This window comes from Acomys russatus, chromosome 29 (genome assembly GCF_903995435.1).
Source record: "Acomys russatus chromosome 29, mAcoRus1.1, whole genome shotgun sequence".
NCBI lineage: Eukaryota > Metazoa > Chordata > Mammalia > Rodentia > Muridae > Acomys > Acomys russatus.
The window spans coordinates 24779238-24795134 of NC_067165.1; the positions used below are offsets into that span (position 1 = coordinate 24779238).

General features: G+C 44.8%; 1 protein-coding gene across 18 annotated transcripts in view; it reads left to right on the forward strand.

Annotated features, from left to right (window-relative positions):
* Positions 1–821: 821 nt before the first annotated feature.
* Pum1 (pumilio RNA binding family member 1) overlaps positions 822–15897 on the forward strand; it is a 110706-nt gene continuing 95630 nt past the window's right edge. For 15 of the 18 annotated variants that reach the window (XM_051171517.1, XM_051171519.1, XM_051171524.1 and 12 more), the window contains exons 1-2: positions 822–986; positions 6624–6994. In XM_051171517.1, the coding sequence (XP_051027474.1) occupies positions 6635–6994 (360 nt within the window). In that variant the 5' untranslated portion in view covers positions 822–986; positions 6624–6634. Of the gene's footprint in view, positions 987–6623; positions 6995–15897 lie in introns of those variants that run through there. The other 3 variants (XM_051171530.1, XM_051171531.1, XM_051171532.1) reach the window with 1 other exon arrangement.

Here is a 15897-nt window from a genome sequence, read left to right on the forward strand (position 1 = left end):
TTAACCCCAGCACTCGGGATGCTATCTCTATGAGTTCGAGGCTGCCTGGTCTATAGAGTGAATCCAGGATAGCCATGGCTATACAGAGAAACCCTATGTCGAAAAAACCAAAAACCAAGACCAACCAAAAACAAACAAGCAAACAAACAAACAACCCAACTAACACACCAAACAAAAAATTAACATGTGAGTGCTTGCAAACCCCTTTGGCTTCCTGTTCTCAGTTTAATTTGCTGTGCCATCTTTCTATTTCTTATGACCCTTTGATAAAGGGTCCTGGCATTGTTACTGTGTTGCAGAGCTTGCAAATCAGGCTGAGGTCCTATCCTCCATCAGTAAGGCCCTTCTGTTAAGGAGCTCTAGTTCTTCCCTTTTGTACGTTATAATGGGGAAATGGAGGCAGGAAAATGCAATAATACCTGGAGCCAGAAGTCTGGACGAGGTTCCAACTCAGCCTCGGGGCCGGGCTGTGCCAAGGCCCACGCGCTGCCCTAGGTCGGGCCCCCCCCCCCCCCCCCCCCCGTCCTCCTCTCCCCCCCGGAGTCCCCACTACGGCCGATAGAGCACTCCGTGCACTCCGCGCGCACTCGGGCGCCTTCCACCCGGCTCCCTACGCGGCGGCGGCGGCGGCGGCGCGCGCTCGCCCCCAGCGGGCGGGCACGCACAGCGGTTGTGTGTGTAGCCTGCGAGTCTCCCCGGAGTTCACGCAGGCCCTGCGGTTGGCATGGCAACCGGGCAACCTGTTTCCAGAGCCGCCCGCCCGCCCCGCCCGCCCCGCCCGCCCCGCCCGCCCCGCTCCGCACACGCCGCTGCCGCTGCCGCCACCGCCGGAGCCGGGGCCGGCGCCGCTCCCATGATGCACCGCGCGCCAGCCCCAGTTCCCCAGTGGGCCGCCATGTTGTCGGAGTGAAAGGTAAGGGGGAGCGAGAGCGCCGGCGAGCGAAGATCGGGGGGCCGGAATCCATCTTCATCCTACCGCTCCGCCCGTGAGTATCCGCGCCCGGGTGACCCCAAACCGTACCCCGAACCCCCAGCGAGCCGATGCGCTCCTCGTATTGGCGTTTGGCAGCGGTTGGCGGGGCGAGAAAGGGCTTAAGAGACGCCGCCGGGCCTGGCGGAGGCTCCGCGCTCGCTCCGCTCGTACGTGTTTGGGAGGCGGCAGCGAGGCCCTATTGTTATCCGCGAGGAAGGGGGTGGGGAGCGGGCCGCGGCCGGCAGCCGGGCCCCGCTGCTGGCGGCGGCTCCGTGCCTCGGTTCGGCCCTGCTTTGGGGAGTCCCTAGAGGTAGGTGTTGGCCGTTCTGCTCGGCTTATATTTTTTTTTTTGGATTTGTTTATTTATTTGTTTGTTTTTCGGATGGGTTGGCGAAGCCCCGGGTCCCCTCTCTCTCGTAGCCGTGGGAGTGGAAATTCGGTGCTACCGCGGGTTCCTTGGACTTCTCGGGCTTCCGTGGCGGCTCCGGCGGCGGCGGCGGCGGCGGCGGCAGCGCCGCCGAGGGAGGAACAATAACATCGCTGTAGAAGGCGGTGGGCCCTTGTTCCTCCACGGGCGAGCCCCCACGGTGGTGGGGAGTGGGCGATCGTGCGAGCCTTGAATGTGGAAGGGTCGGCGGCCATCAGGAAGTTTCAGATCGCTTTGTACGCCCCTGGGTCTCTTGTGGCCTTTTGTTTTCCGTGAGAGAGCTTGTGTTTTTATTTATTTATTTATTTAAATTAAATTAAAAAAATTTTTTTTTAAATTTTGGAGAGTGTTCTTCCTCTCTGAGCCTCCCGGTGTTAGTGTGCTCTTCACTCCGAGGGGCTTTCAGTAGGTAATAGGAAATATATGTAGATACCTGCTTGTACTCAACGCTGCAGTTTCGGTCCTCACAAACGTGGTTGGTAAACACGGGTCATTTGTTTTACTCGTCAGCACCACTCCCATGTCAAAGTGAGGAGCACTTCTGTAACTTTTGTCCAGTGTGCTCACCCCCACTCCCCGAGAGCCCCCTCCCCCGTGGAAGAACTCCCACACGGATGACTAGAGAAGGCATTATCCTCACCATAACTTGGAAGGATTGTTCCGTTTTCATTGTGCAAATTACGATAACGCTTCGTTACACTCGATCACTTTGCTTACCCCATTAATTACTGGGATTATTAAAATGATTTATGAGGCCCTTTTGGGCGTTCTGGTTTTAAAAGCCAGTTATTTCTTCTGCAAGATAGGGTAGTAGCTTCAGCTTTGTGTTTTGGTGAAAAAGTTACAAACGTGGTCCCTGCGCCAAGATAAGCTGCTTCCTTTGGGGTTTTAGTAAACAAAGTGCACATTTTGACCCTGCGCAGATTTTTTAACTTTGTAAAACGCACGGGGCATCGGGTTCTTTATCTGGTGGTTTGGAAATGCTGAGTTCTGAACTTTGAGTTAGTATTTTGCCTTTTCACGCCTGAACTCATCTTGTCGAATGCCACAGCGTTTTGAAGTTGGGATTTGTTTAGTTTAGGTCTGTGAGGAACCTACTTTAAGATAAACTTACGTCCACAGAAGGTTTGTTCAGTGTAGTAAAGATTAACGCTTTTTAAACCTGAACATCTTAATAAAAGGAGATCGAGTAAACTGTGCTCCTTTGTTTAAAGAAAACTCTTTATTAGTGATATTAAAAGAAAGTAAGCTTGATCTTTATGCAGTTCGAAAGCTGTGAGCAGTACCCAGGCTTGGTACTTCATTGGATTCCCTAAAACACTTTAATAATATGCCATTAGAAAAAAAAAGTCACATTTCAAATACTGCATATAACTTTTTCGTTGTGTTTTCTGGTACTTAGGTAACTGGTTATTGATTTTTATTGTCATTGCCAAGATGTTACAAAATTTTCTCAGATACATGTTAGTCCCTCTTGTCAGGTTTTCTCTTGTTTGAGAAACTGCCTTGTCTCGTTAGGTAAAGCAGGAAGTCTCAGGCCCCTCCAGATAGCCTTACAAAGGCCAATTGTTTTGCTTTAATATTTTTGGAAGTGTCCCCTCTCCAGTTTTGTTTTTTGCTTTTTTTTAAAGAATGATGGTGTTTTCAGGGACAAACTTGATCTTGAGTGCTGGGATTAAAGGTGTGAGCCATCACCACCCAGCTAAGTTTGCTTTCTTCTTTCTTTATCTCTCTCTCTCTTTTTCTTTCTTTCTTTGTTTTTGGAGACAGAGTTTCTCTGTGTAGCACTGGCTATCCTGGACTCACTTTGTAGACCAGGCTGGCCTCGAACTCACATTGATCCGCCTGCCTCTGCCTCCCGAGTGCTGGGATTAAAGGCGTGCGCTACCACGCCCAGCTTTGGCAAGTGTGTCTTATGTTCGAAAATACTGCTTTTATTTTATTTTATTTTATTTTATTTTATTTTATTTTATTTTATTTTATTTTATTTTATGAGTGTCTTGGTGAGTGGGGCCCTGTTGCCTTGAGTGGTGCAGGTAAATAAACTTGTGGTCTCTTCAGAATAGTGGTTTGAAATGTAGTAAATCTTTATACTTTTTATCTTACTTTGTTAGAAGGTTTCCAACAAACTAAATGATAGAGGAAAGACTTTGTTTGGAAACTGGCTGAGAGAGATTGCTACTTTTGTTGCAAAACTTGAGTTTTGCATTTTTTGGCCTAAAGTATCAGATGCAGACTTTCTTGTAGCAGAAAGTATACTATGCAGTACCAGGGTGATGAGGACTTTAGAGAATCCAGTGAGAGAAGGCTTTAGGCTGGGATGCACTTTGCAAAGGCTGATGATGAAACAGCTATGGTTTTCTGGCTTTGTACTTGAGCCTAGACAGCATTTTATTCCTGAGTGTCTAGAAGGCTAAAACTATTCCAGTGTAAAGTTCAGTTGATGAGGTTTAATGGGGGGGGGCAGAGGGGAGGGTATTTAAATTGTTACTTACACCAGCCATTTCCAAAACAGAAGTTTGGTTTTGTCTTCTGAGAGAATTTTACTGTCTTCCAGGTTGGCCTTAAATTCACAGTGTAACTCAAGCTAGCTGCAAACTATTCTGCTTTAGTCTCCCAGAATGCTGGGATTAAAAATTAGGTTTTGGGTCTGGGTGTGGTGGCACAGCCCTGGGCAGTGGCAGGCAGATCTCCTTGAGTTCCAGGCCAGCCTGGTCTACAGAGTGAGTCCAGGACAATCAAGGCTAAATAGAGAAACTCTGTCTCAAAACAAAACAAAACAAAAAAGTTAGGTTTTGAACAGATTTCAGAGTCCATTGTGACATTTTACTTCTAGTTTCAAAACATGAATTATTTGTGAGAAGCTAGAATGACTTTTCCAGGCGGTTACTTATCTAATTGGAGAATATGGTTGGAGGCTGCAGAGGACGTGTGCTTGGTCCCCAGCACTCATGGTTGGTACCCATCATTCCTGACTCCAGTTTTAGAGGATATGATGCCCTCTTCTGGCCTTTTCAGACCCTGCGTGTATATAGTACATATAGTACATATACATGCAAGAAACAAAAGATGAACTATTAAAGAAAAGAGAGAAGAGAGAAAATAGGCTTTTTTTTTTTTTTTTTTTTTGGTTTTTTGAGACAGGGTTTCTCTGTGTAGCCTTGGCCATCCTGGACTCACTTTGTAGACCAGGCTGGCCTCGAACTCACAGCGATCCGCCTGCCTCTGCCTCCTGAGTGCTGGGATTAAAGGCGTGCGCCACCACGCCCAGCTAGGTTTCTTTGTTTTGAACAGTGTTGATGATGTTGGAAGTCGCTGTAGTATTGCGGACAGATGCGCCCTAATTGGTAGCCAGTTTACCTTGTGTATACAAATGTAATTATTGGGTGTTGAGGAACTTCAGCAGCAATGGTTCCTAGTAACATTTGATTTTTGTTGTTGTTGGATTTCCAGAGGACTTTAACATACTACACATGCTGGCAGGGGTGTGGCCTATATCTTTAATCTCAGAATGTTGACAGGCAGATCCAGTGAGGTCAAGGCCAGCCTGGTCTACATAGCAAGTTGTAGACCAGCCAAGGCTGCATGGTGAGACCCTATCTCAACAAAACAAAACAAAACAACAAAATAACCCCTGAGACAAATGGAAAAGCTAGTAGAGACGCTGTTGCTAGGATTGTAGAAGGAACCAGGGCTGTTTTTAGACCAACTTGGTCTCTGTTCCTTCCCAGCTGGATGGCCCTGGGACCATCCTAACTTCTGTAATGTTTCACTTGTAGAAGCAGGGCTAGAAATGCTTCCCTTTCAGTGTTAGGATGAGATGGTGTCTGCCATGCATTTGCTACCCTAGTACTGTGGTCAGAGAGACCTCTGGTTTTTACAGAGGTTTAGTACCAGCAAAAAGTGAGTTGGAGTTTTCTTGTCCTGTTTCTAAGAATTGATCAATAACGAACATGCTAGCATTGTATTGTATTTATAAGTTATTGGCAAAAGTGTATTATAAAAACAATGTTGATGTTGGCTTTTGTCCCACAGACATGTTAGTTTTTTCTTTTTCTTTTTTCTTTTTTTTGGGGACAGGGTTTCTCTACATAGCCTTGGCTGCCCTGGACTCACTTTGTAGACCAGGCTGGCCTCGAACTCACAGTGATCTGCCTACCTCTGCCTCCCAAGTGCTGGCATTACCAACATGTGCCATCATGCCCGTTTTACAGAATCTAAGCTATGGGGTTTTGTTTGGTTATTGACATGTTTGTTATAGCCATACATTTTTTCAAAGGATATCGAGTGTGCTTGGTGTTGGTGGGGGTGTTAAGGGTGGTTGTCCAGAGGATTGAACTGGTGGTGGTAATGGCGGGTGGCGGTTAGAATCCAGGGGATTGAATTTAGGGCCTGTTCAGGCGACGCAAGAACTGTCCTGCTCATTGAACTACATCCAGCCTATAAACTTAATGATGCTTTCAAAGTTCCTGGTCACACTCCTGTTGATACATGCCTGTAATCCCAGCTTCCAGGAGCTTGGAAGTAGGCTACCTATTAATTTCAAAGCCAGCCTGGTTTACATGAAATTTTATCTCAAAAAAAAAAAAAAAAAAAAAGTATTTAGAGATGAGTACAGAACCGGGCTTGGTGCCACATGCCTTTAATCCCAGCACTCGGGAGGTAGAGGCAGGTGGATTGTTGTGAGTTCAAGGCCACCCCGGTCTACAAAGCGAGTCCAGGACAGCCAAGCTAACACAAAGAGACCCTGTCTTGAAAAACCAACCCCCCCCTAAAAAAAAGGATAAGTACAGTTGATTGACTTAAGGAGAAAACAAGTTGAGTAGGGAAGCTATTGATTAAATTCTGATTCCATATTGCTGTTGTTTGTTTATTTATTTTTTGTGGTCCTACTGTTCAAACCTAGGAGCTCTTTGTTACTGAGCCCCATCTCCATTCTTTCCATCGTTACTGTTAAGTGAAGCTCTCAGCACAGCAGTGGGCCGCCATCCCAGCACTTGTTAGAGTCCTTGCTGCTTTCCACCTGAATTTCTGTCCACATAGGCCCAGGAGCTTCAGAGGAGGTTCAGTTCAGGAAACTTGCAAGACACTTGACTTCTTGGTAGAGACGGTTAGTTATGCACAATTGTCTTGCAGAAGAGGGAATTGTTTATCACTTTGTACTGGAGTCTGTGGAGTTTTTTTTAATGCGAGCATTAAAATCTGTTAACTGTTTGTTCTTAGGTGTTGGTGGAATGAGCGTTGCATGTGTCCTGAAGAGAAAAGCAGTGCTTTGGCAGGACTCTTTCAGCCCCCACCTGAAACATCACCCTCAAGAACCAGCTAATCCCAACATGCCTGTTGTTTTGACATCTGGAACAGGGTCGCAACAGCCACAGCCAGCTGCAAACCAGGCTCTTGCTGCTGGGACACACTCCAGCCCTGTCCCAGGAGCTATAGGAGTTGCAGGCCGTTCCCAGGACGACGCTATGGTGGACTACTTCTTTCAGAGGCAGCATGGTGAGCAGCTTGGGGGAGGAGGAAGTGGTGGAGGCGGCTATAATACTAGCAAACATCGATGGCCTACTGGGGATAACATTCATGCAGAACACCAGGTAAAAAAAGTTCCCTATTTCAGCTTTGAAACTCTTCTAATCACTGTCTGCTTAGGATGTCTGCTTTCAGTGACTGTCTCGAAACTCTTCGATTGCTTGTTTAGTTTGTTGTTAACGAGACTCCTTTGTTTTAAACAATGACTGGTCATTGCAATTGCCACTGGCTTATTTACCATTCTGGTGTCATATAGTAAATTCACTAAAGAAATCTCAAGATTGTCTTAATGTTCACAATGCATTTCTAGGAATATTGTTAAAAGAATATCTAACTTTTTTCACCATTGACATGTTTTTAAGAATTGTTTGGGTTTACAGGACAATGTAGAGCAAAGGTTTTCTGTTCTTTAGTGACTTCTATCTTTAAGATCCTGTTGTTTGGAAACAATGTGAGAATGTTTTAATGCCTTGGAAGAACTAAACTTGACAGATGTTGCAAATTGAAAATTATAGGAACTACTGAAATAAACAGACACTACAGTTGAAAGTGGGGAAATTAAGAAATCAGTTGCTCATGAAATGTGTTTGAAGTGGAGCTGCTAAGTGCTAGTGTGAGGGCTGATGGGCCTTTTAGGTTTTAACCATCTTCTTCCTCTTGTTCCAAGAACTTTTGTTTTTATTTATTTATTTATTTATTTATTTATTTATTTATTTATTTATTATTTTATGTATATGAGTGCTCTATCTGCATGTTCACCTGTCCACCGGAAGAAGCTGTGAGAGGGTCTAGATGGTTGAGAGCCACCATTTGGTTGCTGGGAATTGAACTCAGGACCTTTGGAAGAGCAGACAGTGCTCTTAACCACTGAGCCATCTCTCCAGCCCTGTTTGTTTTATTTTTTGAGACAGGCTTTCTTTGTGTAGCCCTGGCTGTCCTGGAGCTCCCCTCTGTAGACTAGGCTGCCCTCTGGAATGCTGGGATTATTAAAGGCCTGTGCCACCACACCCAATGAAATTCATTAATTTTAACTTTTTTATTTTTTGTTCTTTTGAGAGATCAGGTCTCATATAGACCAGGCTGGCCTTGAACCCACAGAGGTTGGCCTGCCCTTGTCTCCTGAGTACTGAGATTAAAGACTTGAGGTCCATCCTGAGTTAATTTAACATTTTTAATCTAGTTTACTGAGAAGAGTTTAGCCTGCTGTTTCCTGAGGATTAGACTTAATCAGCTACTCTTGGCCATTGGGTGTAGGTGTTATTTGCAAAGACTCATTTGATATTGCCAGTCCAATGCTTATTAGCAAAAGGAACTGACATCTTTCCTTGAGTTTCTATTTTTTTTTTCTGCTGTTTCAGAAACAATAGCAGGCATACTTGCAAGTCTGAATTTTCAGTTAGATGTTTCTTGAACGCTCCAGAAAGCACAGTAGTCATAGTTTTCTGTTATTTTCTGTGTGTATACATGTATGGTATATTTGTTTAGTGTGTGTATGTGTTTGAGGTGTGCTTGCCTGAGAGCTAGAGGAGGACATCAGGTGTATTCAAGACAGGGCTTCTCTGTGTAACAGCCCTGACTATCTTGGAACTCTTGCTGTAGACCAGGCTGGCCTCAAACTTGCAGAGATCTTTCCTCTGCCTCCTGAGTGCACTTATGTTTTGAGACTGATAAACATGGAGTTGGTTGGCCATTTTGGCTAGACTGGCTGGCATTGAGGCCTTGGCTTGCTTTCCCAGCAATGCTGGGGCTAAATACATGCCTTTACACTCAGCTTTTACGTCAGTGCTGGAGATTTCAAGGCTTCAAGGTTTTTTGGACAAACACTTCATCCAAAGAGCCATCTCTTCAGCTCCTAATTCTTCCATTTTCTTAAAATTGTTTTTATGAGGGCTGGAGAGATGGCTTAGAGGTTAAGAGCATTGACTGCTCTTCCAAAGGTCATGAGTTCATTTCCCAGCAACCACATGGTGGCTCACAACCATCTATAATGAGATCTGGTTCTCTCTTCAGGTTTGTAAGCAGAATGCTGTATACATAATAAATAAATCTTAAACATTTTAAAATTACATTTTTAAAAATTTATTTATGTCTGTGGGTACATGTGTGTACAGTGGACATGTACAAGTCAGAGGACAGAGAAACCCTGTCTCGAAAACCAAAAAGAAAACTTGGGAAGAAATTTATTGATTTCTTTATTTCCTAACCTTTTGGCCTTTCAATAAGGTTGTAGAAATAGAACATGGTAGTAGAGGAGAGGCCTTGAATCCCAGGCTAAGATGTCATATTGTTCGTGTGGAGTGTTTTGCCTGCATGCATGTATGTGCACAGTGTGCATGCCTGGTGTCCATGGAGGTCAGAAGAGGATGTTGGAGGACCTGGAACTGGACCATAGGGCTGCTGGGAACTGAGCTTGGGTCTTCTGGAAGAAAAAGTACTCTTAACCACTGAACCATCTTTCCAGCCCCAAACCCCAAACTTTCTGTTCCTCTTTTTTTTTTGTTGTTGTTTTTTTGTTTTTTCCTTTTCCCTCTCAGACAGGGTTTCTCTGTGTAGCCTTGGCTGTCCTGGACTTGCTTTGTAGACCAGGCTGGCCTCGAACTCACAGGGATCTGCCTGCCTCTGCATTCTGAGTGCTGGGATTAAAGGCACACGCCACCACGCACGGTTCTTGCTTCTTTTTTTGAGGGGGGAAGGGGGAGAGGGGAGACAAGGTTTCTCTCTCTCTCTCTGAGACAGGGTTTCTCTGTGTAGCCTTGGCTGTCCTGGACTCACTTTGTAGACCAGGCTGGCCTTGAACTCACAGTGATCTGCCTGCCTCTGCCTCCCAAGTGCTGGGATTACAGGCATGGGCCACCACACCCGTCTGCTTTTTTTTTTCCCCCCCTCCACCAGTGTCTAGTAAAATGGTCCAGGCCAGCCTTGGGCTCTTGGACTGTCAATTCTTTTTTTTTTTTTTTTTTTCCAGCAGGGTTTCTCTGTGTAGCCTTGGCTATCCTGTACTCACTTTGTAGACCAGGCTGGCCTCGAACTCACAGCGATCCGCCTGCCTCTGCCTCCCGAGTGCTGGGATAAAAGGTGTGCGCCACCACGCCCGGCTTGGAATGTCAATTCTTGTGCCTCTGAGTGGTGGGATTCCAGGTGTGCAGCATTGTAAGCTTGTTCTTGATAACAGCTTGAACACATACATGTGAGGTGTAAGTATGAGAGACTGAGGTGTCTCAGTGGTAGAAGCTTGGTTAACATGCCTAAAGACTGGAGTTGAGCACTGACACTGACAGAAACCACAGAAAAAGATAGGGAACTGAGATGCTTAGCATTGTGGATTGAATTATAAATGTTGAGTTCCTAACTAAAATGAAGTAACAGGACAAGTTAGTTTGGGAGATAGGTTGTTAAATTTGGTAGTATACATGTTGAATTTAGGTAAAGATGGGATGCAATAGGCAGGCACTAGATGGAGAGAGGTGTCAAGCTAGGGTAATTTGGTTTGGCTGGCACTTTGAAAAGGCAAAAAAAAAAAAAAAAAAAAAAAAAAAAAGGCTGGCTGACTTGTCCAAACATATTTTTAGAGGCCATAACCTTTTCTTTTAAAATCTGTTATCGGGCTGGAGAGATGGCTCAGAGGTTAAGAGCACTGGCTGTTCTTCCAGAGGTCCTGAGTTCAATTCCCAGCACCTACATGGTGGCTCACAACCATCTATAATGAGATCTGATGTCTTCTTCCGGCCTGCAGGCACATATGCAGGCAGAACACTGTATACACAGATAATAAATAAATAAATAAATAAATAAATAAATAAATAAATAAATATCTGTTATCACCAGGCAAGGTGGTGCACATCTGTAATCCCAGCACTTGGGAGGCAGAAGCAGGCAGATCACTGTGAGTTCGAGGCCAGCCTGGTTTACAAACGGAGTCTAGGACAGCCAGGGCTAACACAGAAACCCTGTCTTAAAAAACTAAAACTAAACTAAAATAAAATCTGTTAAAGACCTGTAACATCTTAGACTGGCTTTCCTTCTCACAGGCTGGTGCGTAAAAGCTGAAAGAGAGTCAAACTCTCTTAATGGTTTTTTTCAAAGTGAGCAAATTAGACTCTGAACCAGTTGATGGCACATCTCTGAGATCCAAGATCTGCTTGTGCAAGTCAACAAATGTTTCTTGAAGGATTACTCTGCCCATCTGAGCCCTATTATAAGGAACACATCTGATTTACTGTGCAGTTTTATGCAGTTTGGTTAGCAAAATAGTCATAAATCTGTGGCAAACCTCTTTCCCACCCAGGGCCCTAAACCAAAGGTTGGCGTGGATTTAGCAGTCATTATCACATTGTAGTGGGGGCACCCAAGTAGGGGACAGCAGTAGAGAATGCTGGGTGGCTGGCTGGTGACACAGTTATGGGGTATCACCTACACAGCAGTTATAGTGTGTTGTAATGTCTGCACCTCTTCTCCCCACCCCCAATAGGTTTTCTCTGTTACACAGAACCCTGGCTGTCCTGGACTCTCTTTTGTAGATTAGGCTGGCCTCGAACTCAAAGAGAGAGAGCTGCCTGCCTCTGTGCCCCATTGCTGGGATTAAAGGCTTGGTCACCATGCCCAGCCCTTTTTTTGCTGTTGTTGGGGGTAGTTGAGATAGCATCTTACTCTGCAGACCTGGCTGGCCTGAAACTTCAAGTGATCCTCTTGCCTTTTCCTGAGTGCTGGGATGATAGCTTTGTCTGGTTTGGTTTTGGTATTTGTCTCACCTTTTGGACCAAGCTACTGTGAAGTGGAGGTTCTTGTGTCTTTTTGGTGCCCTTTCCCCTGAAATATTCTGTGATTTTATGTTAACCTAAGAAAAAACAGGAGTAGTTTGCTTTTGTCCTCAGGTAGTTGAGGGGGTCTTCAGCTTAGCTGTCCTGGAGATGCAAGGCTTGTGACATGGAATGCAGACAGAGAGTACAAGGGAGGGCTCTGCGGGCTTGTGTGTTTCAAGCCAACTTGGGCTAGACTGAGATCTTGTTTTGTTTAAAGCCAGCTGAGGTGGGTGACTTGTGCTAACTCAGCCCTCAGCAGGAGAAACACTAGAACAAACTAGAACAACTAGGTGGAGATTCTGCCCTTCTCAGACTGTGACTGATGAGGGTGAGAGGCTGTGTGATTGTCAGTTAGGTGAAGTGAAAGAATTTTTGAGAACCAGGTAAGTTGTAGGCACTGAGCTGTGTAGTTCCTGACTTTGATCCTTATAACTGTAGACTATCTGAAGAGCATCTAGTACAGGACAAGAAAGTGAGGTTTAGTTCTGAGGCAGACCCAAGTGCTGGCATTACAGGAGTATTCCACTGCCATGCCCAGCAGATGTAGTTTTGAAGTGTGGGCCCAGTGTGCAAACTGTAGGTAGACTTCTTTCTGCCTTCCCAGGAAGACATGCTAGTCCTCAGAGAACTAGTACAGCCAAGTAGCATATTCTTAGGCTAATGAATTTCTTGAAAGGTGGCGATCATAGAGTTGATAATAGATAAATATAAATGCTTTTGACTATCTCATAGTCCTGGAGTCTTGCTTTGCATGAACAGTGTGTGTTTAGTGTGTGCTCTATTTTTTTATTAAATTATGTATACAGTGTTCTGCCTGTGTATACACCTGGAGGCCAGAAGAGGGCACCAGAGCTCATTATAGATGGTTGTGAGCATGTAGGTGCTGGGAATTGAACTCAGGACCTTTGGAAGAACAACCAGTGCTCTTAACCTTTGAGCCATCTCTTCAGCCCTGTGTGCTCTGTTTTATGAGGGTTCTAAGTAGTAATGTTGGGAACTTCATCACTCTACAGATACAGTCTCAATATGAAGTGGTCTTACTCCAGGCCTGCTACTGTACTACTGGGTTATTCATTTTCGCTGGGGGCTGTTTTCTGACCTCTTAGCATAATGGATCAAAATTTTTTTTTATATTTATCTTTTATATTTTTACCCCTCATTTTATTTTTATTACCTGTTTTGTTTTGTTTTGGAGACAGTCTAGTCTTACCCTGCAGGCCTGGCTACTCTGTTATCAGGCTGGCTTTGCATTTATAGACATCTGCCTGTCTCTGCCTCCTTAGTGCTTGGATTGAAGGCATGTACTACCGAGTCCTATTGTATAATGGAACAAAATTTAATATCAAGTTGGTAAAATGCTTTCATCATTGAGATGCTTAGGCTGTAATACGATTTGCACTTTTTAAAAAAAAGATTTATTTATTTGAGTATACAGTGTTTCCTTTTCATATATGCCTGCATGGCAGAAGATCTCACTATAGATGGTTGTGAGCCACCATGTGGTTCCTGGGAATTGAACTCAGGACCTTTGGAAGAGCAGGCAGTACTCTTAACCTCTGAGCCATCTCTCCAGCCCCATACAATTTGTACTTATTGTGTCAACGTACTTTAGATTTATGTTCCTCCTTTTAGTGAAAAACTTTACATTTTAACCATTTAAAAAAAAAAAAATTACTTGCCTGGCAGTGGTTGGTCTTTACTCCTAGCACTTGGAGGCAGAGGCAGACAGATCTCTTGAGTTCGAGGCCAGCCTGGTCTACATAGTGAGTTCCAGGACATCCAGAGCTATGTAGAGAAACCCTATCTCCAAAAACTTAAAAAAAAAAAATTCTGTGTTTGCCCAGGCTTTCACTCTGTGGACCGGGCTGGCCTCCTCCGAGTCCTGGGATTAAAGGCATGTATCACCTCCACCCACAACAAACTATTTTATTTTTTTCCTGAGACAGAGTTTCTCTGTGTAGCCTTGGCTGTCCTAGACTCACTTTGTAGACCAGACTGGCCTTGAACTCACAGGTATCCCCCTGCCTCTGCCTCCCAGGATTAAATGCGTGTGCCACCACACCTGGCCTATTTAATAGTAATTTTTGTTGTTAGTTTTTCTTTCTGACTAGCATTGCGAATTTCATCATGCAAAACTAAAGGTTAAATCTTTGACATGTTATTGTTGCACTTTTATTGTGAAATCTATTTTCTCTGTAAAATGCTGGGAGATAAAGTAGGTGATGAAACAGGGAAAACATTTAAGGTCCATGGTTGACCTGTGGCCTTTATATTGGGTTATCAAGGGCAGACATAAGTAGCTCTGTCCTGGCCACAGTGCCATGGTGCATGTTCATTTTGTCTGTGGTCTTTGGCACTAGGAGCTGGTAATGCTTACTGGAGGTTTGCATCATAAGGGATGATCACAGACAGGCAGAGCTCGGTGGATGGAATGTCTCACTGGCCTTGTAACTGCTGTTTTCTTTCATCTTGTGTGGGCATCTTATCGTGATGCCCATTTGTTTCCTCTTCAGTGCTGTAAGGTAACTCTGACACCTTTGTAATTAGAGTTGCCTTTTGGGGTAGGTTGCTTGCTTATGTTCCTGAGCATTTGAGCCAGTAATACTTGGCTAAATAATCCATCTTTCATATTTTGTATCCTCTTTTTCTTTTTTCTTTTTCTTTCTTTTTTTTTTTAAGACGCGGTCTCTCTGTGTTAGCCTTGGCTGTCCTGGACTCACTTTGTAGACCAGGTTGGCCTAGAACTCACAATGCTGGGATTAAAGGTGTGGCCTACCATGTCCACCTGGGCTTTGACTTTTTATTTTTGTTTTTGTTTATCAAGACATTATTTCTCTGTGTAGCTTTGGCTGTTGTGGACTCGCTTTGTAGACCAGGCTAGCCTCAAACTCACAGCGATCCACATACCTCTCCCTCCCGAGTGCTGGAATTAAAGGTGTGTGCCACCAGATCCGGCTGCTTTGACTTTTTAAAAACCCTTCTTTTGCTGTGTTCTCCAGTTAGTTTCTTCTGGACACAAGGAGTTACAGGCTCAGTGTGTAGCTTCCTGGTACTTTGTTCCCTGCTGGGAATATTGTGTAAATGGTACACAGATACCATTTACACAAAAGGTTGTGTGGGTTTGTATGTTTGTTTATTTGTTGATGATAATAGTGTGCTGCTGCCCAGCTACATTTCCAGCTCTGAAGTACTTTTAGAATTACTATGTTTCCAGGAAAGTGATTTTTTTTTTTTGAGAGAGATAGGGTTTCTCTGTTTAACAGCCCTGGCTGTCCTGGACTTGCTCTGTAGACCAGGCTGGCCTCAAACTCACAGTGATCTGTCTGCCTCTGCCTCCCAAGTGCTGGGATTAAAGGAGGAAAGTGATTTTAATGTGTAGAAAAGGAAGCCTTAAAAATGTTGTCAATAACCACTTTCTTGATACATAGGTTGCTCAATCGAAGTGTTGATTCAGTTTGTTGGCTGCTTACACAGTTGCCTAGCCGTCCCAGTCTGAACCTTCTTGTCTCCTGCGGCTCTCATGCTCTGTCACTCCCCAGCCCTGGGTAACCACCAGCCTGTACTACCCTGTGGTGTGGGTGGCTGGTTCAGAACTTAATGAACTGGATACAGTCTAGTTGATTGTGACTACCTTCTTTAGCTTGGTCCAGTGTTTGAAGGGCTCATCCAGGGTCTGGGGATGGAGTTTTAACAGGGGTGCTGCTTTCTGAGTAATGTGGATTTGGTCACCAGTTTTTCAGGGGAGTCATTGGTGCTGTTAGGATCACCATTTCTCTTCTTTTCTTTCTTTCTTGGTTTTTTTTTTTTTTTTTTTTTTTTTTTTTTTTTCGAGACAGGGTTTCTCTGTGTAGCCTTGGCCATCCTGGACTCACTTTGTAGACCAGGCTGGCTTTGAACTCACAGCGATCCGCCTGCCTCTGCCTCCCGAGTGCTGGGATTAAAGGCGTGTGCCACCACGCCCGGCTTCTTTCTTGTTTTTTAAGACAGGCTTTCTCTGTGTAGCCTTGGCTGTCCTGGACTCACTTTGTAGACTAGGCTGGCCTCGAACTCACAGCAATCCCCTGCTTCTGCCTCCCAAGTGCTGGGATTAAAGGTGTGTGCCACCGCGCCCTACGTCAAGGACATTCTTAATCTTTGAATCTGTAGGTCCGACCCCTTCATGTGTTCCA